The sequence below is a fragment of the Kwoniella bestiolae genome, chromosome 7, assembly GCF_000512585.2.
Source record: "Kwoniella bestiolae CBS 10118 chromosome 7, complete sequence".
In the NCBI taxonomy this organism is placed as follows: domain Eukaryota; kingdom Fungi; phylum Basidiomycota; class Tremellomycetes; order Tremellales; family Cryptococcaceae; genus Kwoniella; species Kwoniella bestiolae.
The window spans coordinates 493,217-520,216 of NC_089247.1; the positions used below are offsets into that span (position 1 = coordinate 493,217).

At 47.5% G+C, this 27,000-nt stretch overlaps 9 protein-coding genes across 9 annotated transcripts; 6 read left to right on the forward strand and 3 right to left on the reverse strand.

Annotated features, from left to right (window-relative positions):
- Positions 1 to 12: 12 nt before the first annotated feature.
- On the forward strand, positions 13 to 8,043 carry I302_108110 (uncharacterized protein; the record flags this gene model as incomplete). The annotated part of the gene is made up of 17 exons (XM_065870599.1): positions 13 to 110; positions 186 to 482; positions 534 to 1,107; positions 1,168 to 1,464; positions 1,522 to 2,366; positions 2,427 to 4,071; positions 4,125 to 4,246; positions 4,308 to 5,049; positions 5,121 to 5,297; positions 5,358 to 5,841; positions 5,920 to 6,089; positions 6,150 to 6,232; positions 6,305 to 6,588; positions 6,663 to 6,816; positions 6,867 to 6,942; positions 7,019 to 7,181; positions 7,259 to 8,043. 17 exons carry the CDS (start codon positions 13 to 15, stop codon positions 8,041 to 8,043), a joined length of 6,996 nt encoding a protein of 2,331 aa, XP_065726671.1.
- Positions 8,044 to 8,245: 202 nt separating this feature from the next.
- Positions 8,246 to 8,959, reverse strand: I302_108111 (uncharacterized protein; the record flags this gene model as incomplete). Its single annotated transcript, XM_019194118.1, has 5 exons — positions 8,246 to 8,268; positions 8,333 to 8,375; positions 8,464 to 8,517; positions 8,596 to 8,781; positions 8,936 to 8,959. The coding sequence occupies 5 exons, from the start codon at positions 8,957 to 8,959 to the stop codon at positions 8,246 to 8,248; spliced, it is 330 nt and encodes a 109-aa protein (XP_019044241.1).
- A 465-nt stretch (positions 8,960 to 9,424) lies between these two features.
- On the forward strand, positions 9,425 to 11,280 carry I302_108112 (uncharacterized protein; the record flags this gene model as incomplete). The annotated part of the gene is made up of 7 exons (XM_019194117.1): positions 9,425 to 9,466; positions 9,539 to 9,581; positions 9,707 to 10,060; positions 10,218 to 10,504; positions 10,677 to 10,779; positions 10,857 to 11,032; positions 11,113 to 11,280. 7 exons carry the CDS (start codon positions 9,425 to 9,427, stop codon positions 11,278 to 11,280), a joined length of 1,173 nt encoding a protein of 390 aa, XP_019044240.1.
- A 1,029-nt stretch (positions 11,281 to 12,309) lies between these two features.
- Positions 12,310 to 17,079, forward strand: I302_108113 (uncharacterized protein; the record flags this gene model as incomplete). Its single annotated transcript, XM_065870600.1, has 8 exons — positions 12,310 to 13,719; positions 13,857 to 14,056; positions 14,139 to 14,292; positions 14,399 to 14,658; positions 14,948 to 15,190; positions 15,262 to 15,497; positions 15,566 to 15,699; positions 15,754 to 17,079. 8 exons carry the CDS (start codon positions 12,310 to 12,312, stop codon positions 17,077 to 17,079), a joined length of 3,963 nt encoding a protein of 1,320 aa, XP_065726672.1.
- Positions 17,080 to 17,514: 435 nt separating this feature from the next.
- I302_108114 (uncharacterized protein) lies at positions 17,515 to 19,960 on the reverse strand (the record flags this gene model as incomplete). The annotated part of the gene is made up of 11 exons (XM_065870601.1): positions 17,515 to 18,043; positions 18,122 to 18,204; positions 18,265 to 18,396; positions 18,460 to 18,542; positions 18,608 to 18,618; positions 18,688 to 18,721; positions 18,799 to 19,020; positions 19,100 to 19,216; positions 19,281 to 19,333; positions 19,412 to 19,741; positions 19,797 to 19,960. The coding sequence occupies 11 exons, from the start codon at positions 19,958 to 19,960 to the stop codon at positions 17,515 to 17,517; spliced, it is 1,758 nt and encodes a 585-aa protein (XP_065726673.1).
- Positions 19,961 to 20,364: 404 nt separating this feature from the next.
- I302_108115 (uncharacterized protein) lies at positions 20,365 to 21,669 on the forward strand (the record flags this gene model as incomplete). Its single annotated transcript, XM_065870602.1, has 4 exons — positions 20,365 to 20,442; positions 20,510 to 20,607; positions 20,706 to 21,024; positions 21,148 to 21,669. 4 exons carry the CDS (start codon positions 20,365 to 20,367, stop codon positions 21,667 to 21,669), a joined length of 1,017 nt encoding a protein of 338 aa, XP_065726674.1.
- A 270-nt stretch (positions 21,670 to 21,939) lies between these two features.
- I302_108116 (uncharacterized protein) lies at positions 21,940 to 22,828 on the reverse strand (the record flags this gene model as incomplete). The annotated part of the gene is made up of 4 exons (XM_019194113.1): positions 21,940 to 22,152; positions 22,317 to 22,568; positions 22,672 to 22,754; positions 22,822 to 22,828. The coding sequence occupies 4 exons, from the start codon at positions 22,826 to 22,828 to the stop codon at positions 21,940 to 21,942; spliced, it is 555 nt and encodes a 184-aa protein (XP_019044236.1).
- Positions 22,829 to 23,271: 443 nt separating this feature from the next.
- Positions 23,272 to 24,546, forward strand: I302_108117 (H/ACA ribonucleoprotein complex subunit 1; the record flags this gene model as incomplete). The annotated part of the gene is made up of 4 exons (XM_065870603.1): positions 23,272 to 23,338; positions 23,486 to 23,551; positions 23,688 to 23,972; positions 24,320 to 24,546. 4 exons carry the CDS (start codon positions 23,272 to 23,274, stop codon positions 24,544 to 24,546), a joined length of 645 nt encoding a protein of 214 aa, XP_065726675.1.
- Positions 24,547 to 25,364: 818 nt separating this feature from the next.
- I302_108118 (uncharacterized protein) lies at positions 25,365 to 26,295 on the forward strand (the record flags this gene model as incomplete). Its single annotated transcript, XM_019194111.1, has 4 exons — positions 25,365 to 25,544; positions 25,652 to 25,781; positions 25,879 to 26,051; positions 26,191 to 26,295. 4 exons carry the CDS (start codon positions 25,365 to 25,367, stop codon positions 26,293 to 26,295), a joined length of 588 nt encoding a protein of 195 aa, XP_019044234.1.
- Positions 26,296 to 27,000: the final 705 nt, after the last annotated feature.

The window sequence follows — 27,000 nt, forward strand, 5'->3', positions numbered from 1 at the left end:
CTGACACACGAGATGAGTCACCTCTCGTCAGCTTCAACTCTGGGATTCGGATCATCCTCAGCTTCTTCCTCTTCCTCTTCTTCCGCGATACCTGGCCCTTCACGTCAGAGGTAGGTCATCTCCGCTTTATCCGGCTGTCATCTATTCGAGATTCAGCTGACACGACCATCTCTCCCCTCCTTCAGGCTCACAGGATCATGGCAACCTCTACCATATATCCACTCGGGATTCTGTATCTACCCTTATCAACCTGATGGTTCCCCTCCTCATACCCCAGCTACAACCCAAACGGACGACCAAAAAAGCACGAGAAACAGAAATAGGTTCTCGTGGAGTGGACTAAGGCATATTGGGGATGTTGAAGGGGAGGGAAGGTTGAATGCATACGAAGTATCGCTAGATATAGGTGACGAATTCTTCGCTTTCGAGGAATATAAGTGCAGTGCGGAGGAAGATGGGAAAGAAGATCTATGGTACCGAGGGTGAGTCTTCTCTACTTATATTCACATGGCTATGACTGAAATGGGAGATAGTTATGTGGTTCAAGCTGTCTCTTTACCATCACTCGCGCCATCCTCATCCACTACACATTCAGCTACCTTCCCTCGACCTGAACCATCAGTCTTGATCGGTATATTCCCAGCGGCAGCCGTGCATGTGCGACCGGGAGCATCAAATGATAATGGAGAGCTCACAGAAGCATACGAGAGAGCGATCAGAGCCGCAGAAGAGAAGGCGCGAAATGCCAATCCCAGCTGGGTAGGGGAGATGGATACTGTAAAAGAGGAAGAGGAAGGAGAAGGGACAGATGCCTCTAGTCCTCCTAGAGAAAGGGAAGAAGGCACAGAGGAAGGTGTGGTGGATGTTGAAGCTCATAATGGGAAATCACCGAATAAGCTGGAAAGGAGATCTACCTTAGGCAAAAGAGATGGGTTGCGAACGAATAGACCGAAATCTCTTGTACTGGAATCGAAGCTAGCTCAACTAGAAGAGGAGAATAAGGAACAACCACCTTTACCGAAGTTGACTGCAGGAGATTCTACGATAGCCGGACAACAATGGCCTCTGGTCGATGAGATAGCTTGTGCGATAAGGGAATGGTATGGTGTAAGTGGACTCTTCTTCTGGTTTCTACCTGGTTCGAGATGCTGATAATTCGATGTATAGCGTTTACCCACGTACCTCGCTAATCGAGAATATAGACTGTTCGGTACGGTCATGCAACATATCGATGCTCTCTTTCTCGGTCGCAGGCAACTACTTTCGCAGACTCTTAGTGAAGACGAATTAGTCCGTATTCGGAGGGAATGCGTTTCAAGATTAGTCAAATGTAATGTCGCTCAGGGGTTGGAGGTAATAGTAAGGAGTCTGGAAGATGGAAGTGTCATGGTCGTGGACAAGGAGAGGGCACATGCAGGAGCAAATTGGGTCGGAGGTATAGCGTGCTATGTCTACCAAGTGCAGGTGAGTCGACTTGGTTCTACCTTTCTTGGACAGGTCCTGAGCTCATTTGGTATGCAGCTCGCTTACATCGATCTAATACCGCTTGACAACCTATTTGGCAAATTTCCCAGCTTGATTGATCCACGCCCGACACTGCCTTCGGCTCAACCTTTCTCTCTCATAGATGCAACAGCTACCGGTCTTACGCAGCCATCAAGTTCAGGATCTTACTATCATTGCTTTTTAGATGTTAGAGCCTTCATCGCCAACCCGTGTGCTCCTGGGGAAACGGCCGAACTATACTTCTCACTGTACAATAAAGCGGAAAGCCGATTCGTTACCGAAGAGTTTTGCCTAGTCCTCAACCACCTAGGTAGTCCTGCTCGAGATGCTGAACAGCGACTCGGACGGTTGCGAACGCTATTTGTCGATTTGAAGTTGGATGACTTGGCTCACGATATATTCCTGGTGTGTCGAGTAGTCAGAAACGGAGCGATGAAGATGAGACAGGAGAGTGGTTCAATGGCTGTCCGACCTGCGGCTGGTCGCCGGACAAGTCTTTATGGTATATCTGAAGGAAGCGCAGCTCATGGCAACCCATCGATGTTGGATACCCTTACGGACGATTCTTTCTCGGTCACATCTGGTTACGGTGGTCAGAGAACTCCTACCATCGATACTTCGTATACAGCTAATGGTCACTCAAGTTCCATGGAAGGTAAACCTACCTTCCGTCGTCCCATGGGTTGTGCTGTGTTGCATTTACCCCCTTCGACCAGACTTCTAGCGGATGCGACTGATAAGATGGGTACGGGAGTAGAGTTTCATGTGCCTATATATCTACCTAAAGATGAAGCTACTTTTGCGATTTTACATGAAAACATCATCCAAAATCGAGTAAAGGAATATGTTACCTCATCAAGGTGAGTCATAAATGTGAATGACAGTATTCTCCCGGACTATAGCTGATGACTTTATGATAGAGCCGAAGCTATCGCCCTCAGCTTGAAAGTATTTCAAGGTCCTGCAGCTCAAGTCATACGCGAACATCCTTCTCTCCTCCTCGATATTCCTCTTTCAGCTCGTCTAGGCTTCCCAGACGTAGTATATCCCGGAACAGTACGAAATGATCTATACGTCAAGCTTTGGTCCGCAATCTTTACACCTGCGCCTACGAATCCAGGAGGATCAATACGGGTACGGAAATCAGTCATACCCACTCACCAGGGTGATGTTCAAGTGACTATCGAAGTTCGACGTGGAGACGGGTCGATCGTACCTGATGTAATGGTCGCTGGTGGATGTGGAGAACCAACAATTGCTCAGTATCATTCCCTGGTGTTCCATCGAAATGACCGACCGACATATGGTGAATTAGTCAAGATCTCTCTGCCACCGTCAGCTCAAGCCGAAGGATACCACTTGTTCCTCACCTTCCGTTCAAGAGGAAAAGATAGACACCTCAACTCCGACCCGTCAGAGCTAGAACAGCCTTTCGCATTCGGTTACCTCCCTCTAGCCAATGGCACCGCTTGTATACAGGATGGTGATCACGATCTCATGTTGTACAAGAACGAGAGGAACATACCACCGTCACCAAGCACTTATTTCGAAGTCCCAGCTTTGTCCCAAGCAGAATTCAGTGGATCAACAACACCCATAAAATCCCTGATTCCCCTTCGAGACCGAGTCACCCTCCGAACATACCTCTGCTCAAGTCTCCAAACGCAAGATAATACCTTGAGGGCCTTATTCGTATGGCATACTTCCGGCGGAGGCGATATCGACGTCCTATGCTCGACCCTTCAACTATTCAGCTTCGTCTCCGAAGATGAAATCGCCAAGTTCGCACCTTCGGTATTCGACGCCCTGTTCTCGATGTTAATCGCAGATCATGGTGCTCGTCAAGATGAGGTTGAATTATTGATCTTCAAATCACTCATCAAGGTACTAGCCATGAATTCCGATAGGAGATTCCCGAATTTCAAGAATGTGTTCACCCTCTACATCGACACTCAATTCCATTATCCATCATCTGCATTCAATCTACTGAGATGCATGAAGCAAGTCATGTCTACACCTACCACAACGGAATATCGAGCCTTTCTCAAGGTATGGCATCTGTTCTTCCGGTTTATCATCCGATCTCAAGAGCATGATAGAGCAAGAGGAATAGGACTGGATGCTACTTCCACGCATATCGAATCTGAGTTCCGTACGCAGACCAAATCGATCCTGGAAGAGATCAATTCGTTGATGAGATCAAGCGAAAAACAATTGATAGGTACCCAAACTTTGGCCGTGCAGCATTATGCGGATATCTTACCTGGTTTATCGAGGATATTCCAACCTTTAGAGATCGCTGAGATGGTCATTGAATTTGCCGACACCTTGACTTTCGCCACGGGTAGTATAGCGATTTACATGCTGTTATTGCTTCTGCAGGTGGTGAAGAATGTATTTGAAAGTTCGGAAAGTAGATCGATATTGGTTCCCGCTATTGTCAGATGGGTAAAACCACATTTGGGATCGTTCGATGAGCTGAGGACGATAGGTAAGGATGATAGTCAGATTACGAAGGATGGGAAGAGGGTGAGATGGCTGGAATGTAATCGGCTGGCTGTGACCGTGAGTCCTCCTCTGGGGAATGATCTGAGGCCTGGCTGAGATTCTAGGTATAGGTCATCGCTTGGACAGTCAACAAATTACAGGAATGGCTTGACTCGCCTTTGATTCGAGATGATACTGCTTTACGAATCCAGGAAGAAGACAATATAGAGTACTGTTTGACTCTGCTGCCCACGTGAGTCTACGCGAGATGATTTATGGATCATGGCATTGCCTTTGCTAATATATGTCAACAGGTTGTATGAATCTTATTTCGAGCTTTCAAGTCCCAAAACCCATTCCACCTTGAACCGACAACGGTCATCACCCACATCGACTATATGGAAGCCTACTCCAGATGTCTTCCCTTCGACCCATCCATTCGCTCTGATCTCAGAAATGCCCCCACTATCTTTACTGGAACGACAACAAAACGCCGGACAAGATGCCTTACCGTCCTCGGAAACATTCAACTGCGGTCTAGCTGAGAATGCTATGGTAATCCTCACTCTCATTTTATCATCGCCTCGACCAAATATCACCAGGTGGCTGAACGAAGTGCTAGACATAGAGGGAGTGTCCTCTCTGAGCGAGACACTCAGATCGACATTCAAGTTTTTCTCATCCGTTATAGGCTTTTCGGCCTTCCCGAAACAGTGGTTAACTCTCTCTTTGATGTCGTTCTCGTCAATATTGAAATTCCTGACTACTCTTTCACCATTATTGGAGTCCGAACATTTCATCCCTCCTATCGAAAATGCCGATACCTTCGATATCACCCTCTGGACCAAGTTGTTTGAGCTGCTTTGCGAGTTCTGTGGGAGTGAGGAGTTGGCTTTGGAAGATATGACGCAGCAGCGAAGGAGGGCTGAATGGATCATCGCTGGAGATCTAAGGGATGAAGGCGCGGAGTTACTAGGTAGATTATGGAATGCCATTGGTTGGCCTGTTGATGGACCGAATGGCAAGGTTGATGGAATTGAATTGAGATATGGTGGTGTGAGTCGACGACCATTTCTGCCCACGGCACGACGACGAGCGCTGACATGCTGGGATTGAAATTGATGTAGTATCAAACGCGATTCACAGGGTTAGCAGAGCGGATTCTGGGATTATGCCTTTCGAGCAATGATGCGATGTGCGAGACTGCTGTGGAGATTCTTTTCTCTATGATCTATGCGGAATATGTGATTGAAGGGAAGTTCGATACCATCGAGACAGAGATTTTTGCCAAATTAGACAAGCTCGTAAGTGATCTTCACCTCTGGACTACTGTTGGTTGATGTTGAGCAATGATCTGGCCTCAGTTCACATCGAGATCTACACCTTCATCGAGTGATCCCACGATGCGAGCATACTTTGTAGCCCAGCTTCGAGCAGTGTTCGAATCTACTCCCTCGATCGACCAAGGCTTCACCGAGAAAGTATCGGTATTCCTCGACGAGATCGAGCTCTTCATCGACCTCTTGCTGTCCCTAAGGGAAATCCCAGACTCGCTCGAATGGTCCGACGAGAAGATGTCAGCCATATATCGACTGATGTCTTTCGTGGAGAGGATAGGCCGGAACGATCTGTACATCCGCTTTGTCCAGCAATTGGCGGATATCTCGGTGCAGAACAGGAATTGGTCATCTGCCGGGTTATCTATAAGGTTACACGCTCAGGTATATAGCTGGGATAATAAGGGTGATTTGCTGGATGAGGCTATACTTGGTGGAGCCATGAAATTACCTCCGCAGAATCAGTTTCAAAGGAAGGAGGCGTTGTATTATCATGCTATTGAGTATTTTGGTGAGTTGTCTCAACCTAATGGTGTTTTCTGCTATGAAGGGAGTTGAAGGCTGATATCCTGATGGGTTGGTGGTCTAGCCGAAGCTGAGGCGTACGAACATGCTCTGGAACTTTGTCAGGAGCTGACGGCTCAACACCAGAAGTTGACTTTTGACGTGGGGAAGTTGACGGAACTTCTGCACCATCAAGCTGCGCTTTGGGAGAAGATCGGTGCGGGAGGAAGAGGGAAGCCAGAGTACTTTAGAGTTGTAGGTGCTTCTCTGACTTTCAAGGTAGTTGGAATGAGCTGATTTTGTGCGGTGTGCTAGGCATACTTTGGCGAATTTGGACAAATGAATCAAGATAAAGATTTCGTAGTTAAGGGAGAACCGTGGCAAAGATATTCTGAATTGTAAGCTGTTGAATCTCACGATAAACGATAAATGCGGACATTGAGCTGATTTGTGTGTTTGTCGTTGCACAGCTGCGACGCACTCCAGCTCAAACATCCTCAAGCTACTCTCCATCGATCCAAGATCCCTCCCTTGCCTTCAGCCCGACAGTCTCCCAACCCGCTTATATGGGTGACTCCCCTTGCACCGGAAGCGGATCTCACTCGAGCAGTCTTTGGAGACGGCGTGGCGGAGAACGTACAGTCCCATTGGAGGTATAATGCCGTCAGGGAGTTCTCGAGCTTGAGACCGTATATGAGGGATCAGAACGAAGTGGAGGTGGTTCTTACTTGGACTGAGAAGACTGTTGTTACTAGTATGTTGATTTTGTCCAGCTGGGTAAGTACAGAGCAGAACGTGGTAGCTGACAGTTTGAATGTGCGATTATAGCTAAAGAGGAATTGCCCGGCATATTGAATCGAAGTGAGATCTTTCAGATACGATATGAACAGATCCCACCTGTTAGTATGGCTATTATGGAGGTTGAAAAGGCTACGAAAAACCTGACGAGGTTGCGTAAAGAGAGGAATGGACATTTACCTGAGTAAGCTTAAGTCTCTGCGTTAATCAGGTGCAAGCTGACGTGAATGGTAGGTCAAAGTTACTTGGTACGGCTATTAATGGTGCGGTCGATTCGCCTGTTAGTGGTGGTGTCAAAACTTATAGGAAGGTCAGTCAGCTTCGGGTCCGGTCTATGTCGCATGTCGCAGAGTAGATCAGCTGATGAAGTGACAATGGACGAATAGGTTTTCCTGGACGGATCTTACAATCAGAGACATCCTGAATTCACGTCTGAGATCGAACAGCTACGTCTGGGTATACTGGAATACGTTAGATCGATCCAGGATAGTTTGAAGGTGCATAAAATCGTTTGTAAAGATGTTGCTTTCCATGAGGCACTGAAGACTCGTGAGTGTCCAGTATCTCACGCTCACTTGACAGTAAGGCACGTTGAGCACGACTACTGACCAAAGACGACTTCGCAGAATTCTTCAAGACCTTCTCGGAAGAGATCACCCTTTTACCTCGTAATTCCGAAGCCTCCTCTACAGAGGATATACCTTCTTTCGACCACAGCAAGAATTTCGAATTTACTTCGCCCCCCAACCACCCCTTACCGCCTCTACCGAACAACCAATCGTACAATTCTCCAGTGATATCCAACTACTCCTCAACGTCCATTTCACGTCATGAGGGATCATACAAACTACCTAAATTGAAACTAGGTCCCACGGGCACTCACGCTGGTGGTAATGTCCTGAGTATCCACAGCAATAGCAATGCCACCTCATCTCCTAGGGAAAGTATCAATACTATACCCAGTAACACCCACGGACAGGGACATACTAGGAATCCAAGTCAGACACCGACTCTTACACCGGTCATACCGCAGGGAAGGGGGAGTATACGCAAGACCCCATCGGAGAAGAGATTGAGTTGGAATAGCTCTTCTAATTTAAGTTTGTCCGGAATGGGAATGGGGTTGGGGCAGAGGGCAATGTCGATTGTTGGGTTGAGTCAGAGTCAGAGGGGGACGCCGCCTAGTGAGGTTGGGACTGTTGAGGAGAGTGCTCGGGAGTATAATATGGATCAAGGTGGAAGCTACGCGAGGGAACAGGGTCAGATAAGAGGGTATGAGAATGAGAATGGTAATGACGATGGCAGTGGTGATGCGCAAAAAGAGGAAAGTGGGAATAGTAGGAAGGAAAGAGGGATGAGCATGACTGGGGGGTTGAAGAGGTTTGGTAGTTTGATTAGACGTGATAAGTAACGATCTATTGTTGTGTTTGTTTTCATGTACATATTTAGTGATCATGTGTATCATGAATAATGGGTTGCATGTCTGAGGATATACATACTTTACAATATACAACAATTGCGGGATTTAGGATGAATGTGGATGACTCCAGTCGTTTTTGATTTCAACAATAAGACCGCGGATAAGGGGGAAGGAATGAGTATGTGTAGGAGGATCATTTCGAAGTTTGTTTATAACCTGTAGATCAAAGAAAACAAATGGGTCAGTAGATGTTGACAAGACGAGATTGATAGTGACTCACGCGAAGTATCTAATACGAGATTACCACATATCGCACATAAACCCTATCACACCACGAAGATGTCAGCGATAAGTCTCCTCTGAGAGATCACGTTGTGCATTGCTCATACGGCAAGGAAATGCTCAACTCACCTTCTTGTAAGCGCACTTCTGGCACCTCGAGGCGTTATTCTGCTGGACCGATTGCTATTGTCATCCGATCCGACGTGATCAGTGAATCAGCATTGCTTTTCGAACGTAGGTTTGGGTATGATTACCACCCACCTTGCAATCTATACACTTGTTTCCATACGGATTTATGCTCCCCTTCTTGACTCCCCCTGCACCGCCCGTACCAGGTTTGACGTATGGTGAAGCCCTTGCTCTGGCGGATAGGAGCTTGTTTTCACCTATCTTACGGGTCGATGAGGAGGGTTGGAAGGGGTCGGGGGCGGCTACGGTTGATAGTTTCTATAGACATACATCGAGTCAGCCTTGTGATGACTGATTGGTATAGCCTTGGAAGGGTGGTTGAGATGAGATTTGTCTCATTGTCGTTTTTATTGGATGGATGGGAATTGGGTAAGGTAGGAAAGAACGTGAGAAGGTAGGATGGTGTGCTCACTTTTTCGCACTTTTTACAGACCATATTGTTATGTGTGCTCTCTTTTATCTCTCTTCGATAGTAACTTGTCGTTGATCGAATGTTGCAGTGGTTTGATGACGATGGAACGAGGAACTATCTTATCAATCTCAACGTTGACGTTGAAATTCACGTTCGTTATCGGTGTCATTGATGTTGCCACCCAAATCAGCCAAATAGTTAGGTGCGCACGAATGCGGCTGCATGCCTAATTTGTTTTCAGGGTAATAGTCCAGTTCAGTGACGTGCATTGACTGACCGTACAAGGCGATGTGAGTTGCATGTTGATAGACGTTGCATATCGATATTAGCTATCTTTCAAACCTATATATACTCATACTTATAGAACCTAGACACCAGCTCAACAGAACCACCAGCAGCAGTACTTGGTACAACACATAACACAGAATACCAGCGTAAAGCCTCAAACTTCTCCCTTCCCTTGCGATTCTTACTCGTATTCGATACAACATGGACCCTTCAGTCCCCCTCGTCGTGGATAATGGAACTGGGGTGAGTGGCCGGGTCTATATCAGCTGGCTAGATACTTGTGTTGCGATCGCTAGCTGATCCATCGTGTCATAGTTCGTAAAATGCGGTTATGCAGGATCCAACTTCCCAGAGTATGGTGAGTGTCTGGGTCTAGTGCGACACGCAGAGGCATGGCATCTTATATCTTCCAATATCGTACTAGACGCAGCTCGTCGTAAATATGATGAGATTACCGCTTACACTCCATTTCGTCGCTCCTAGTCTTCCCCTCCGTCGTCGGTCGACCCATCCTCAGAGCGGAAGAAAGACTCGGTACCTCCCAAATCAAAGATATAATGGTCGGAGACGAGGCATCCGAGTTTAGGAGCTTTTTGCAAGTGAGCCAACCGATGGAACATGGTATAGTGAAGAACTGGGAAGATATGGGTCATCTGTGGGATTACACCTTCAACGAGAAGCTCAATATCGACCCGAGGGGTAGAAAGGTGCTTCTGACGGAACCGCCCATGAACCCAAAGGTGAATAGACAGAAGATGGCAGAGGTGATGTTTGAGCAGTATGGGTTTGGAGGGATTTATGTGGCTATTCAGGCTGTTTTGACGCTCTATGCTCAGGGTGAGTTGCGGTCATGGCACTTCGTTCGTGTCGCTCTTATACCCCTTCCCATTCATTGTAAGGTGATTCTCAACGAGGCAATCTACTCTTCATCCATCATATGTTTCGTTTTCAGTCAGCGGATGAGCTTGTACTGACCCACCCACCCCCCACCCAGGTCTCCAAACAGGAGTAGTAGTAGATTCAGGAGACGGTGTAACCCACATCGTACCAGTCTATGACGGCTTCGCCCTCCCTCACTTGACAAGACGACTGGACGTGGCCGGACGAGATGTCACCAGGTACTTGATCAAGCTGCTCTTGATGAGAGGGTATGCGTTTGAGAGAACGGCAGATTTCGAAACTGTTCGAGGGATCAAGGAGGCCCTGTGTTTCACGAGTTATGATTTGGAGAGTGATAAGAAGCTGGGGGAGGAGACTACGGTTTTGGTGGAGAATTATACGGTGAGTAGGCTTTCCTCTGGCACGAGGGCGGGGTCAAGAAAGTCGCGGCAACAATGAAGGGAAAGAGAGAGCTTCAGAACAGCTGAAGCTGGATAGTGTACACAATGAGTCATGGAGGAAGACCGTTAACGGATTGCTTAATACTAATCTTGTTCTCTGTTCTACTCTATAGCTCCCAGACGGTCGGGTCATCAAAGTCGGATCAGAACGATACGAAGCTCCCGAATGCATGTTCCAACCTCATCTTGTTGACGTCGAACAACCTGGTGTAGCAGGTGAGTGCAGTCGGATTGGAGTGATCGGTCATCACGAACTCGACATTTGCTGACTTTGACTGCCTGTCACCCCTCAGAACTCCTCTTCCAAACCATCCAACAAGCTGCTGTTGATACCCGATCAGAGCTGTACAAACACATCGTACTTTCCGGTGGTTCTTCAATGTACCCCGGGTTCCCATCTAGATTAGAGAAAGAGATGAAGCAATTGTATCTTACTCGAGTACTGGGTGGTGATGCTTCCAGGCTATCTGTGAGTTTTTTTCCTACATAACAGATCTCTGAGATATGGCTGTTAAAATGACACGGCTGATGACTCGGTTCTGTTCGTAGAACTTCAAGATCCGAATCGAAGATCCACCCAGAAGGAAACACATGGTCTTCCTAGGTGGAGCCGTGTTGGCTGATATCATGAAAGACAAGGAGGCGTTCTGGGTGACCAAGGAAGAATGGGATGAACAAGGTGTTCGAGCTTTGGATAAGCTGGGTAGGGGAGATTAAGTGAGGTGGTAGGAACGTAGAGTAGTTGAGAAGAGAGAAGAGTTGTAATTATGAACTTTATTTGTTAGAAAGGGGAAATGAACTTTACAACGATAAAATGTGTTTTACTCGATTTCAAGTTAAGTTTCTCGGATGCATTGATATGAAGTGGTCTTACTTTGCTAGATGAGGTCATGCTTTAAGTTAGTATGATGATGGGTTGAGCTGAGTTTACGAATGGAGGATAAAAGGAAAGAATGATGAGATGTGCACTCTATGAGTTTGTGACTGACTGCTGACTGCCACTAAGGGTCCGATTACACCTAGACACACCTGAGTGAGCATCAACGTCACTCCAGTTCACTGCACGCGTATAAGGCGCATCCTCATACTGCTAGTGCACACCGTACACCATATACACCACATTCATCCCTCCATCCATTCAGTGCATATCTTACATACCTCATCATCCCCTATCGCCTCTGAAGGATAGCTTCATAGAATTACAACACAGCATAGATCAATCACCAAAACGTGCGATCAGCGGTCATATCTAGACTGACGCACTCACTTCCACTTCCACTTTCCGCGACCTCATCACCTCCCAAATTCACCCTGTCCTGTTACTGCGAATCGACGTTTTCTCCTCAGAAGCAAGCGAGGAAGAACGTTTTCTTCTTATAGCTGTGTAATTGAGAGGACAAGGTGCCTACTATCTCATTACCGCTCATTCATCAACCCTCATTGCTCACCTGTTCCCGCTGCGTTATCGATCACCGAGCTGACCGTGAATATCTTTGTACTGTAGGATCAATCTCCCTCAGAATACCCAACAGTGCAAGTCAGAAGGGAAGCACTAAACTCTCCATACACGACGCAAAGCTTCCTTCCTCCCTCCAATCTACCTGATTTTCACCCTCCTCACCATTTGAACTAGCTGGATCCGCATCAAGTAACAAGCTGAACAACATTGCCAAGGAAGTGGTGATTCAACCCTTTCGACCTGATCGTTCGATGTCTCGTCCTTCCTCATATCACGACTACTCCAAGATGGAAGACGACCCATTCTCTCTACCACTCTTCAACCACCACCCACCTGCCGCTGGAGGGTCGACCTTACCTCCAATCCGCACAAATATGGATGGTCCACCTCAGATCCCCCCTCCTCCACCTACGTCGGCTCATCGTAACACTCAAACCAACTATACTGGCGGGATACTCTCTTCTCCATTCTCCGCTTCGCCTAGAGTACCTACCACGTCAGGAGGTATACCGCCCGTACCGAACTCGCAAAGACCTATACCATACGGCTCAATCCCATTTCCTCAGCATCATCAACCCACTCCAGACGAATTGATGCCCCCTCCCTCTTCCGTACCTTCCAATTCAAACTCTCATAGCTACCTGGGAAGAAGTGCCTCGTTGGGCGGATCAAGGAAGAAAGACCCTTTTGCATATAGATCAGACGATGTGGAAAGTGGATTTGGCAATATGGATGTAAGCGATAATACCAATCTCAATCCCGGGGGTTTATCCACTATACCCTCGGTAGCTTCCTCATCATCAAATTGGTCTGGTAATAGCTACTCGAACACTGCCCAAAGGTCAAGCTTTCATGGGTATTCTGGTCAACCAGCACAAGCTCAAACTCAGACTCAGCAGAGCAGGGATATAGTCATGTCGCCTAATAAACCTTATTCAAGTAATACCTCCATGAATCCCCCGCCTGTACCCGCCCATGCGCTCCGACAACAGCAACAGCAACAGACAGCCAACGATCCAAATTCGACATATCAAGTTAATAACCCATATATACCTAGAGGATCTGATCCGGGACCTGTATCTGGAGCTGTATCTGCTTCTTCCGCAGATGCAACCCAAAGCCACTGGACAGATTATAGAAGACCATCCATCAATCAACGAATGTCATCAACGGGATCATACCAATCCAAAACATCTGATCAGCTCTCGCCATTCGCCAAACCTGCTCCCCTCGGCGGTGGAGGAGAGAGTCCAAGTCTCTCTTCTCCATTGTTGAACCCATATGATATATCTTCCTCTTCGGCGGGATTTTCAACTTCCCAATCGCCTAGTATCCCTCCCCCAGGTGCGAGTAACTTACCGACCTCGCCTAGGAACTGGAATATCCCTCCTCCGCCTGCAGCTTCTTCCTCTTCTAACCGACCTGTAGCTTCTCCCGTTGGTGGTAGACCCCCTCCACCCACTAATAGAGCCTCAACCTCGAACCAGTTATACCCCGCTAGCCAGCCTGTTACACCTGCCGGTAAATATGAACTCGCACCCAATAGAGTAGTGTTGCCTACGAGAGACGGAATGAGAGATACCCCCTCTAGGTCTGGGTTGAGGGAGATACGCGATTGGGCGGACTTGAAACCTGTTGTTAATGCCCAACCGAATGGGAGGAGGGCGGATCCGGATGCACCGGGGAAATACCTTAGTGTGAGTTGGGGCGTGTCTTCCCTTTCGTATCTTCTCAAACATCGTCCAGACTTAAACTCCATACCTACTCCACCTTGTCATACATCCAATCCTGTCAATTGATGATAGTCACTGATTGCTTATCCTCCACTCTGTAGCCTCTCAAATGCCTCACTACTGCTTTACCCCAAACATACAACCTGTGTAATCCCACCTTCCGATATGAAACGTCCGATAATCCCAGAAGGGTCTTGACGAAACCTTCTAAACCTGTACATAACGATGGAGCGGATAATGAAGATTGGGATTATATCTTATATGTGAACGATGTGTTGGGCGGTGAGCACGGTGGTGATAGGTGAGTCGGCCTCACATCACACCTATTCTCGCATCCTCGTAGTCGACTATTAGCTGATCTGATTGTGTTGCTACAATTACAGATACCTCATTCTGGACGTACTGGGTCAAGGAACCTTTGGACAGGTAGTAAAATGCCAGAATATGCGTACGCACGAGATCGTCGCTGTGAAGGTTGTGAAGAATAAACCTGCGTATCTGCAGCAGAGTAAGATGGAGGTAGCTATTTTGGAATTGGTAAGTTGGGTCTTCTTTCGATAATCATTCAACAGCGGTGCAGCTTCGCTTTGGGGTGATGACGAATGAAAGAGTATTGTTGATCTAATCGATTCGATCGTTTTAGCTCAACAACCAACACGACCCCAACGACCGACATCACATACTAAGAATGCACGATTCATTCACCCACAAGAACCATCTGTGTTTGGTATTCGAATGCCTCTCTTCAAACTTGTACGAACTGATCAAACAGAACCAATTCAAGGGGTTGAGTACCCAACTGGTCAAAGTGTTTACGACGCAGATGTTGAATTGTCTGACGGTGCTGAAGGAGGCGAGGTTGATTCATTGTGATTTGAAGCCTGAGAATATATTGTTAAAGTCGTTAGTGCACCTTTTCTCCCTCTTCATCTCCTTCTCCCCGTCTCTTCCCTTCGCTTTTCTCCTTTCCTCCCCCTTCGCTTCTCTCCCTCTCTACCCTCTCTACCCTCTCTACCCTCTCTCCCTATTTCTCCCTCTTTCCCTTCACGTCTGTTTCTCACTCTCCCTTCGCTCTCCCCCAATCTCCGCCTCCCGGCCACTCCCCTCCGCCGCTTGGTTCTCAATTGGATTTGCCTGTCTTCCCTTCTCGCTTCATCCATCGAACCTCGCTGATACCTATAACATGACACAGCCTACAATCCCCTCAAATCAAAATCATCGATTTCGGTTCAGCATGTCACGAAATGCAAACTGTTTATACGTATATCCAATCGCGTTTCTATCGATCGCCTGAAGTCCTCCTAGGTCTCCCCTACTCGACTGCCATCGATATGTGGTCATTGGGATGTATCGTGGTTGAGCTATTCTTGGGATTGCCCCTCTTCCCTGGTACGAGTGAATACAACCAATTATCTAGAATAGTCGACATGCTAGGGCAAGTCGGTTCACATACCTTGCTGATGTGGTTACTTGGCCACATGCTGATTGTCACATTCGTACTTATAGCACCCCACCCAACCACTTACTCGAAGTCGGCAAACAGACCCACGAATTCTTCAACACCTCAACCGACGCCTATGGCAGGAAGGTATACAAGCTCAAATCAATGCATCAGTATGCTTCCGAGCATCGAACGGATGAACAACCTTCGAAGCAATACTTCAAGCAGACCAAGCTGAAAGATATCATCATGGAATACTCATTCAGCAAAAGAGGTGCTAAGCAATCTGATATAGATAAAGGTGAGTTTCGGCGATTGTCCACTTTCCACGTAGAATATAAGCTCATGTGTTCCATACTCGTTTCCTAGAAATGGCGATGAGAAGATCCTTTGTCGATTTCGCTGAAGGTCTGCTCAACATGGACCCAATCAAGCGATGGTCCCCTCAACAAGCTGCTAAACATCCGTTCATCACTGGTGAAAAGTTCACTGGACCATTCCAGGTAAGCTAGAAAGATGCGGTCGCTCGGGAACATAGCTGACAACTCCTATGCCAGCCCACCGCACCTACCAGCAGAGCATCGTCTCAGGCATCCGCGGCGGAAGTGCCATCATCTTCTCCATCCTCGAGCAAAAAATACGGCGGTCTCGTACAAAGTCCCACCTCGACTCGGTCGCAACGAATTTACTCCGATGCGGCCTCATACAACCAGCAGCTTGCGCAACACCAGTCGTACACTGCTCAAGTGCAAACCGCTGCCAACGCACCAAGACCTGGACCTTTCTCACCCGGATATGATATGCAGCAGTCTCAACAACCAGTCTATGGTCATGGACATCGTATACCAAGTCAGCAAATGCCCGCCCAGCAGAGTCAAAGACAACCTTCGGGACAATGGCAAATGCCACCAGCCCAAGCATCGTATCAACAACAGCGCGTTCCTTCGTTAAACTCGTCAACATCTCATGCTCAACTACGTCAACCTGCTAATACGTCCAATGCGATGAACCTATCTGCGACCAACCCACCACCCAACTCGTATTACCCTGCTACGCGTAATAGGGCGAACACGATCAACCAGATGGACGCTATCCCACCTGCACTGGCGAGATTAGTCCAATTCGGAGCTCAAGACCCGTCAGGTGTGAGAAACTCCTTGACCCCAGTCATGAATCGAGATGACTTTACAAGAGAATGGGAGAAGAGACAACAAGGACATCAGAAGCAATCTTCTTTGCATAATGCTTCTTATCCCCAATTGGAATATCTACAAGAACAAGCTGAGCTAGCTGCTATGTCGGGAAATTCCTCCGGTGGTCAAAATTGGTTAATGCCTGGTAATGCCTATCCCTCGCATCATCAATCGCAGGGACACGGACATGGCCATAGTCATGGTGGTCATAGGACGCATCCTAGTTTATCTGGAAATCAGACCTACCAGATGCAGCCTCACATAGGTGTCTCTCCACCAACCAATAATGCAGATTATGGTGGTTCCTCTCGAAGGGAGTACGAACCTTCCCCCCATCAACACCAACGATCATCCTATGGGGGAAACCCCACTGGTCTACCCACATACCCTCCACCGGCAGCTACGTCCAACCCCAACTCAGCGAGTGGGGCCGGTACGTTCGATGCATTCGGAGATGCAAGGGATAATAATGGGATGGGAATGATGTACACGCCTTTACAACCTAGTTATGGGAGTTCGGCTGGATCGTACTCTTCAGGTCAAGGGGGACACGGGCATCAGGCCCGAGCGAGCTATTCGGGTCCATATGGTGGGAATGGGACGGGTCAGAGTCCATTTGGGAATCAGCAGAATCAGCAGAGCGGGAGTCCGAGGTATGGAGGTGGGAGGAGGAATCAGTATGGGGCTTAGGTGTTGGACGGACTAATGCGACCATGCCGAGAAAGAGTGCTTTGCCTCCCTTCGATTATTCTGGTGTAACTCTCATAGCTGTACAGTCGATGATCTGGTTTAGTCTCTATTTATGAATTTTAACGAATGCATCGTTTCTCTAATTCCTTTTTCTCGTCTCCGTTGTCCTTCACAGAGATCAGAACCAGAAATTACAATCGAAACAAGGCAAGTGGCGAGATCAGAGGGGCGTCATGTATGAATTACCATTGCTCTTGAGCCGCATTCACTACTCGTACAAGTTACAACAATGCATATCTCTGCAATGCACCACACTACCCTTTACGATACAAGAAGATGGCTACACGTACACACAGTGCACTGTCCAAGCGACATCTACAGTAATGACATGTCATCTACCAAACCACGATCACAGTTCTCAGACTCATGACCAACCTAAGTTCTAACCACCGTACTACTCACGACCTTCCTCTTCTCCCTCTCACTAGCACTCAACACACCCAATCCTGTAAACGCCAACACCTGATATTCAGTGTGCCTGGACAAGTTCCCAAGATTCACTCTAAAGTAATTCAACGTCTTGAGTACGTCCAACTCTCCCACTTCGTTTGCAGTGCAGGACTTGACCTTTGATAGTTTCTTTCGTACCCATCCAGAGGGTGTGATCTCCTCATCATCCCCCAGAGGAAGTACCCCACCTCTAGGATGGGCAGGATCCACCTGATGCGAGAGAGCAAGGTTGAATTGACTTGTCGAGTAGTCAATCTCGGCTCGTCCATTGGTATATGGTGGTGAGAACGGTCGGGCGGGTTCATGTGTGGCTGAGATGGATGATGAGCGTTTCTTAAGGATGTGGGGTCGGAAGGATGATGAGGAAGGTTCGGGATCGGGGGAGGGTAAGCTGGGTCGACGGAATTGGGATAAGTGGGATATGGCTGTGGTGCGGATGTCTTTGGGCATCGATCTGTGGTCATGGCTGGTTATCAGCGTACATTCATATAACAAGCCAATGGGAATTCCCGATTTGGTAAGATGAACTTACCTCCCTGGATCGAATAGCAACAAGTTGATATCTCCCCTGGAGTTCTCTTCATACCCTACGATAGTCCTCGAATGTCCGGAATGCTAGATAATCAATCCATATCAGCTTAGGCATACGGACATCACGTTCGAGTGATAGCTCACCTGCAATATAAGTGGGAACTTTTTGGTTATCCTGATTACTTCGCCCCGGCCGGATCCTCCATCTTGTGTTCGCATGAGAACATCAAAGGCTGATTTCGAGTCGCCATTGGATTGATACTCAGTGTTATCTGACTGGAAATATGCATACGTATGATTAGCTGAACCGTCGCACCAAGGATTGCTGATGAAACCCACAAAATACGCTTTAACCCATTGCTGCAATGCTATATGCGCGGTCCTCGATCCATCTTTCGGATCTTTCGGCTTGGGGAAATCGTCTATTCAGATTGTCAGCTTTTGCTACCCTGTTTTTGTTTGGATAGGAAAGGTAGATGAAGCTCACAAAGTTCGCAACTACGAGTACACAGACATATCAGCTAAGATCCCATTATGCTTATGAATATTGATTGAAAGAGTACTCACGGTATACCTTTATACGTAAACATGGCGTATAAATCTGCCTCCGCAGTACTATCAGCCAAGTACCTATGATTCTATCGGATCACCCTTCATTAGGAGAGACACGTTACTTACCAGACGGCCCTATCCATTTCCTCGTACCCAACACCTTCCCCTTCAATTGTCTTCTCCCTTCCGGATCGTGCCCTTCCTCCCAGGCTTCCTGGATCCATCCTTGTACCCTTCTTACTCCCGGTTCAGCACCGTTGTTCTGCCTGTCGAAGATAGATTGGTATGTTGGGACTGATAAAAGGGAAGATATGGACATCAAGGCATTTCGATATCCGCATCCCCAACCTAATGGTCCATCGCACATCAGTCTTACTCTTCAGGATTCTGGGTTCTGGGTGTGAGATGGGGTAGGGGGTGTACTTACCCATGTCAAATTTCCATATCCCTTTGATATGGGTTACATCCCTACATAACACCGCTCGGCGGGTCGTACCGTGATGAGAGGATGTTCGTAGTGTCTGAGCGAGGATTGGTATCACCCCTAGTGGGATGAGGTCAGCTGGGCCTGGGCTCGTGATGAGAAATTGTTCTGAAGAGAAGCCTACCAGGTGAGAAATTACTTGTTATATCCGAAGTAGAGCCATCAAGGGGATCCCACCTGTTTACTCTGAATTCAGCTTCTCCGCAATTCTGTATATCCTCAGTAGGGTTTGAGTCAGGTATGAAGAGGACATACCACTGATCACCTCTCTCCACCTTCCTTCCCGTCCAATCCATCCATCCTCCAGGCTTAGCAGGTCCGTCCCACCCTTCGTCCACCCCCTCTTCCTGACTTCTCCCTCGATTACCCTGCAAGTTCAGATCGGTGGGGACAATGAAATCGTAATCCAGATCTAGATCATCGTCTTCCTCTTCTCGAGTAGATATACTCGGTCGTCTACGTTTCGAAATTGCTTGAGTTGATGGGGTCGGTCCATCAAGACACCCATTAACGTGAGTCTCAGCTTCGGTAGGTTTTAGGAAGGAAAGTGGGAAATCGCATATTGGGCATGATTCTTGAGTACCACTACAGCCAAGTCAGCTTAGCTCATATATATACATAATGACGAGAATGAGCGTACTTCTCTTGCTCTTGATTTATATTCGACTTCTCCTGAGATGTCCTGATAGGAGGTGGTGTAGGCATTGGTGTCGACGGTCCAGCATCGAAATGAGAGTTTACATGATACGCAAATGCACTTTGATCTGCGTTTTGCACTTGTCCGCAGACTGGGCAGGTGGACATGGTGTATGTTTCTTTGTTGCCTCTGTGCGCTGGGATATAATCTTGTGGGGTTACGGTGTCGATGCTATATATACACTGGGTCGCAAGTCATCTGTATTGCAGTGTATGTTATCCTAAGACTGATGCTGACTACTACGAGTATGCTGTGCTTCTGATATTTCAGTCATCCAGTCATCCTCCACTTGTTGTTGACTTGGACAATGCCCGAACACAGTCTGATATCCGAATATCCAATGTGGAGACTCCGCATCCCAACCTGATTGCGTGCCACCATGTATTCCAGATAAATCGAGGATCAAGGATATTTTAACGTCATTCAATCGTTTTGTCACTTTTCACATTAGCCCCCTCACTCAATCATATCCATCTTACTCTTTCATCAACCATAAAACTCATCGACATACATGTCAGATACAAGAGAACAAGCAGAAAAGGAACTAGATACAGTAGAAATGAGCACCAACTTGGAAGACAGCTTGGGTGTGAGTTTTCTCATTCTCATTCCCATGGTTACACCCCTGTGTGCTGAACCCGTATATGATATTACAGTCCGCCCTTGAATCATCGTTCAATCTCCCCCACCTCCTCCACCCCCCGCAAAAGGTTCTGAATCGGCTCATGAGCCCACAGCCATCCCTGAAGAGACCGTCGCTGCAACCTCCGAGCCCATCGAGGGCATGGCAGAGTGGAAAGACACATTAGAAGGATACACCAAAGAATGGCAAGCTGAGTCCTCTGTTGCCAGAGAGAAAGCTCTCAAGACTAGAGAGAGGATCGAAAAGGAGAATGCGGATGCAGAGAAGAAGATGAAGGATGATTTGGCTAAGCAAAAGAAAGAGAAATTGGCAGAGGAGAAGAAGAAGAGAGATGCGCAGAAGCTGAAAGATGAGTTGGAGGGTACAACCGAAACTAAGAAAGGAGCTAAGGGTCAAGGAGAGAGAGAGAAGAGAGTCAAGGAAGCTTGGGAACTTGTTGGAGAGAAAAAGGATAATGCTCCTACGACTGAGACTGATTCTAGGGGTGTTACTGGGAAGGAACAGCCTAAGAAGGAAGCTTCCAAGCCTGTGAGTGGGATTCATCCGAGATCTGCTTTCTACGCGCTCCTCTGATCTCCTTTCCGAATGGGTACCCTTCCTATCACATAACTTCAACACTATGTCCACGTGCTCATACCTACCTCTGCCCAGCTTTCATACGATCCAACCCGATCTACCGACCCCATCCCCCCGATATTCCAAGACCCCGTTCCCGTCAGCCAAACCTCCGCTCCCACCGAGTCCGCAACCCTCTCAAGACACTCAGCAACCTCCGGAGCATGGGAAGAACTCTCTCGAGGCTCACCCTCAGGCTCATCAGGCGAGGAAGTCTCCAGACCGCAATCCAACTCTGAGGAATCTGACATCGTCAATATCCCTTCATCCTCCAAACAACCCCCTTCAGGTGGTCTACCACCTTCTCAGCCTCCTTCACTCACTTTGAGCTTGTTCGACCCTTCTAAACTCACTCTCCGAAGGGTGTTAGCTGTGATTGGAATCAATCTGGTGCTACCGTTCATAAATGGGGTGTTCCTTGGTTTCGGTGAGATCTTTGCGAGAGAGGCTGTAAGGGTCGGTAAGCTCGTTTGGAGGGGGGAGAGAAGTTGGTTTGGAATTGGACGAGCTGCTGCTGGGAGGGGAACGAGCGGTGTGGGGTTGAGTGGTGGGTTCTAAGTGGATTTGCATAATGGATCATATCATATAGAGAGTAGGTAATATCCGGTTGGTCAATCATAATCGGAATGATACATGCCACGTTCTGAGATATCATCATGTTCATACAGTACACATATCTATACAATCGGAAATCATGTATGCTAATATAGATCGTGAGGTAAGGTCATTTCGTTAGGTGTTTCATCAGACTGCATCCCTAATATCGGGCTCTGATGCGATGAATTGTAATAGTATTCCTCGTTTCTGACTTGAGCAGCAATTCACGACTCATCCCCTAGCTTCCAACTTCCCAACCAACCAATCCATCCCCTCGAACAACCCCAACCCAGTCAACGCACTACATCCCATGATCTGCCATTCCCTCTCCCTCAGATCAGTCAGACCAAGCGCTTCGGACACTTGAGCGGGGGTTAGACGACCCTGCGATATGGGGAGATCCTGTTTGTTCGCTAGCACTAGTAAGAGGGATGTTTTGAGTTGCTACGTGGGTATGGTTTATTAGCGATTTGATGAGGCGATGACATCAGATAGATATGGGATATCGAGTAATGTATACCCAAAAATGAACCAATGGGTGAGAACTTGGGAGGGGGTAGGGTACATTCAAAGAGAAGGAGAGGATGAATGGACCAGACTGGACCCACCTCATCAGAAACCAACTTCATCAACTCCGTCTTAACCATCCCCAACCTCGCACTATCGCTCGAATCAATCACTAAAATGATCGCTTCGGTCCCCATGAAATACTGACTCCAACTTGATCGCAACGACGTCTGACCGCCTATATCTATCAGACCGAATCTTACACCTTTGTAATCGTATATCTCATGGTTGGATCCCACGGTGGGTGCCGAGGCTACTATGGATCCCATCGTTATTCTGTAGAGGATTGTTGACTGGGTATGGCGTAGTTGTGGATCAGCATCAGTCTCTCGAGAGTATTCTCCCTGCAAGTCTTATGAGAGGGCACTTGGGATAGAGAGGAATCAGATTACCCACTTTACCAGCATTGTCCAACCCTAGTATCAACACTTTCGTCTCTCGCTTTGAGAATAGACGCGACCATAACGAAGAGAAGGTTACTGGTGGGTGTGATCGTAGAGAGTCAGCTTCACTCGCGCGCAACACTCACCAAAAAGTATGGCTCACCTCCCATGATTCGAGCTCGTTATAGTTGGTCTCAGCAGTGTATTAATCTTTGTATGTTGTATGCATGCATAGATACGTTTCATCTGGAATGACGATAACACAACTCGAGGTGATCATCCTCAACCGTCTTTGAACGATGACGACACGTGGCAATCATGCGAAGCCCAAGGGGTCTTCTTTGATGCACCCCATTTAAGAACCAGTGAAAAAGTTGGGATTGTCGAATTTCGCTTTTAACGAAAGGCTTGAGGCATCCTCGGGAGGTTTAGATGCTACATCATCATAATAGACATCAAATAGCTCATCTTATTCTCATTCTCATTCTCATTCTCATCTCATCATCGACAGCGACAGCAGACCGACAGGAAGTAGGTCTTTTGACTTCGAGCCGAACAAAGGATTCTCAATTATCACTGTTACCTCACCCTTCGATAGAATCTAGATTCAAGTATGAGTGGAAGAGGTGGTTTCTCAGGTAGGGGTGGTGGTGATAGAGGAGGACGAGGTGGTTTCAGGGGTGAGTTGAGTTTTTTCTGTCGGTGAGAAGCCAAGTTGGAATGTAGCTTGTCGTTGGGGGTTGAGGGAGCTCTGCGGGATTACAAGTATATTTCGTGGGTATCATGAATGAGTAGCTAATTTTGCACTGTGTCTTTTTGCTTTTTAGGTGGTGCTCGAGGTGGAAGAGGCGGTTTCGGACAGAGGGATTTCGGACCTCCTGAGACTGTACAGGGTGAGTACGAGACCTTCTTCCATCCTTATCAATTTACAACTAGCTGTCGTACATGACGAGACAACAAGATCCCATCGCTCAATATCGTAAACAATTTCGGTGGGACAGAGACTGATTGTATCACTTACCCACATAGAAATCGGCTCCTTCCTCCACCCCGTCGAATCCGAGATGCTCTGCTCCCTCGTGACACCCACCAAGATCCCCTATTTCAACGCCCCGATATACCTCCAGAACAAGACCCAGATCGGTAAAGTCGATGAGATCCTCGGTCCGATAAATCAAGTGTATTTCACTGTCAAGATGGACCAGGGGATGTTGGCGTCGAGCTTCAAGCAGGAAGATAAGGTTTATATCTCTGGGGAGAAGTTGTTGCCTATTGAGAGGTTTTTGCCTAAGCCTAAGACTGCTGGTGGAAAGGGTGGGTTCTGTTTGTTTATCTACTGGATCATGTGGTTTCGCTGACTGTTTCGTTTTTTATCTGTTCACCAAAATATAGTCGAGAGTGAGTATACCTTCTGTTCATCTCTCATTTTATCTTTGATACCTCATCTCATTTTCTCCCCAATATATTACAACTCCTACCTGCAAACATACAAGATGATACATTAACTCAGCTCACTCCGAAACACTCTACAAACAGATGTTCATGAGGCTATCTATATATATTATATCTGATACCAATCTCCACTTTCTACCTTTCTTCTCTTGCCTGTTCAAGAACAACTCCCGTGGGACTCTGCTGATATTGTTGTGCCGATGGTACAGAACGAGGCGGTGCCCGAGGCGGTCGTGGTGGTCCAGGCGGACGAGGCGGGCGAGGCGGACCCCCAGGCCGAGGTGGACGAGGTGGCTTCTCAGCTCGTGGTGGACCTGGTGGAAGGGGTGGTGCAAGGGGAGGTGCGGGTGGTAGAGGTGGGTTTGGAGGTGGTAGGGGTGGTGGTGCGCCTAGGGGGAGGGGTGGATTCGGAGGTGGAAGAGGTAGAGGCCAATAGGGTTCTTCACTTTCTTATCTTGTTTGGGCATGTATTTCTTATATCCTTGGCTTGAAGGATGATCGTATCATCCAGTGTTAGCTCTTGATGGGTCTTCTAATTGTACACTTGCGTCTGCTCGGCATATGACATTTGATCCTGTCGTCCTCGTCCTTTGACACCCTTGCGTTCGACAGAGGTGTATGGACGGACTAGTCCTCACTGTGCTCGGTACGAGGTCAAGTCACGATACCCATAACATGTGCAAGTTTGGCAAGACTGGAAAGGGGTATCAATATACATGAGCATATCCATGGTTTCTCACGGCCTATCGATCTCAAGGGGTATTCGATCGGAATGAAGAGTAGAGTAGCCATCTGAAATTGACGCGCACGAGATAAGGCGGTTTGGTCATTCTGCTGGTGGCATGATCCCATTGACGGTACTCTACGCTCATACTCGCCCTGTGCATAAAGTAGAAGGAATGCCACGTCATTTAAATCCATACTCAACCAAAACCGGAAGTCGGCATTCATTTGGATCAATCAACCATAAAACCCCTCTTATTCTATACCGGCTATCCCGGTTAAGACACCCATCGATCCGAAAGGAGGGGTTGACAAAGGAAGGAGAGGGGTGTTACTCATAAGCGAATGAGATGGGTGCATGTCGGAGACCCATTTCATCCATCCATTCATTAACGTGACAAAGACAAAGACAAAGACCAGCTCAATTGCATTCAAACCGTACTCGTATCGCACATATCCCAATTTAAATCCTTCTACTCGCACTACTTCCCTCTCTGTGGAACAATAAACTCTACCTCGTACAACCTCACAATGCCTACAGCTCTTTCCCCCCTCCCCCTCAACCCACCTCAAGCATGGACCAAACCTACCTACTCGAACACCCACGGAGGGAAGACTTACCGCCCTACTCATCCGGAACTGTTCAAGGTGGAGTTCACACCGTCATTGGGTAATGAGGAGGAATACTCAAGTAGATTGGTAGCTGTTCGGGTAGGTGTCATCTCTGTTCGACTACCTATCATGAAAAGGCCTTCGCTCTGTATCGCATGCTAACGTATCCTTTGCCTTTTGTGTTTTGTATTTTGTATTTTGTGCAGGACTTCGAGCCCAACGAACGGATAACGAAACTTACCAACATATCGCTGGCACCTGAGAAAGCATATTCGTCTGTACAGTTCGGGAGTGGCCAGAGAGATCATCTGGAGCTAAATTCGGATCTACTATTCAGTGAGTCAGCTCCCCTCTAAAGAGCCATTCCTTCGGGCTCTCTGGCTCTTTCATGTGATTCACATACTGAAGCTGATTCGTTATTCCTCTCACCCAGTGAACCACTCCTGCTCACCTACCGCCGAAATTCACCTGATCCCCAACCACCCTGACCAATGGGAAGTGCGGACCACCTCGAAAGGGCTGAAGAAGGGCGAAGGAATCACGTTCTTCTATCCTAGTACGGAGTGGGATATGGCTCAGGGATTTGAATGTGCTTGTGGGTCAGAGGTGAGTGAGATTCCGTGTCTGGCTTCATTTTAGATGAATCCCTTGCTGGAGCAGAGATATAATAAGCTGGGTTCTGGGATCTGAGCCACTAGTCCTTCTGTCGGTATGGCATATGCTGATGTGTCTTGTTTGTCCACAGAACTGCCTAGGTCAAATTAGAGGTGCTAAATATATACCCTTGGCCGAGCTGGAAAGTAGGTCGTACGTGAATGAGCATATACGGCGATTAAAGGATGGTCAGTAGGGTGAGAAGTTCGCTCTAGCATTGTGTTCATATAACATACACGGACAAAGATGTGAGAGGCGGCTGTAGAATCGCAAAGGGACGATAAATGCAGAGGAAGTTGATATGTACATCGGTAAAGGGAGTTCGGATTGCATCCTAGGTAGATCGATAGATGTATAGATGCATATCTCCCTTGAATCGTGTCTGAGTAACACACGAATACCTTGTCAATACTGTACATCCCCCGTCATAAGCCTATAGTTACGAAGCATTCCTCCTCTCCTCTGTTGTTCACGTGATCTTACGCGATAACACTGCAAAAATACCGGATGAAGATCACTCTTTTGATCCGGTCCGCTATTTACCCCATTGAGATGGAGACGCGTCAAGGGAGCGATATGCTGAGTACGTCATTCCGGTCATGTTGATTATTGACAATTGTGTCAACAACGTTTGCCACCGTATGAGCACAAGCACTTGATAAGGACAGAGCAGTGCATATAAGAGCAGTGCATACAATGGTAGTCCATGTATCCATATCACCAGCGACACGTCCCATACCATACCATACCTTGTCACTCGTATTTCCCATTCACTCTCATTGAAATCAATACGAATCAGATCTAACAGAGACACCCCCAATCCAATTCAAATCTCTTATCTCTTGTCCACACCACTCGGTCCCCACTCTCCCTTATCATCCCACGTTGCTGCTTCCGTTCC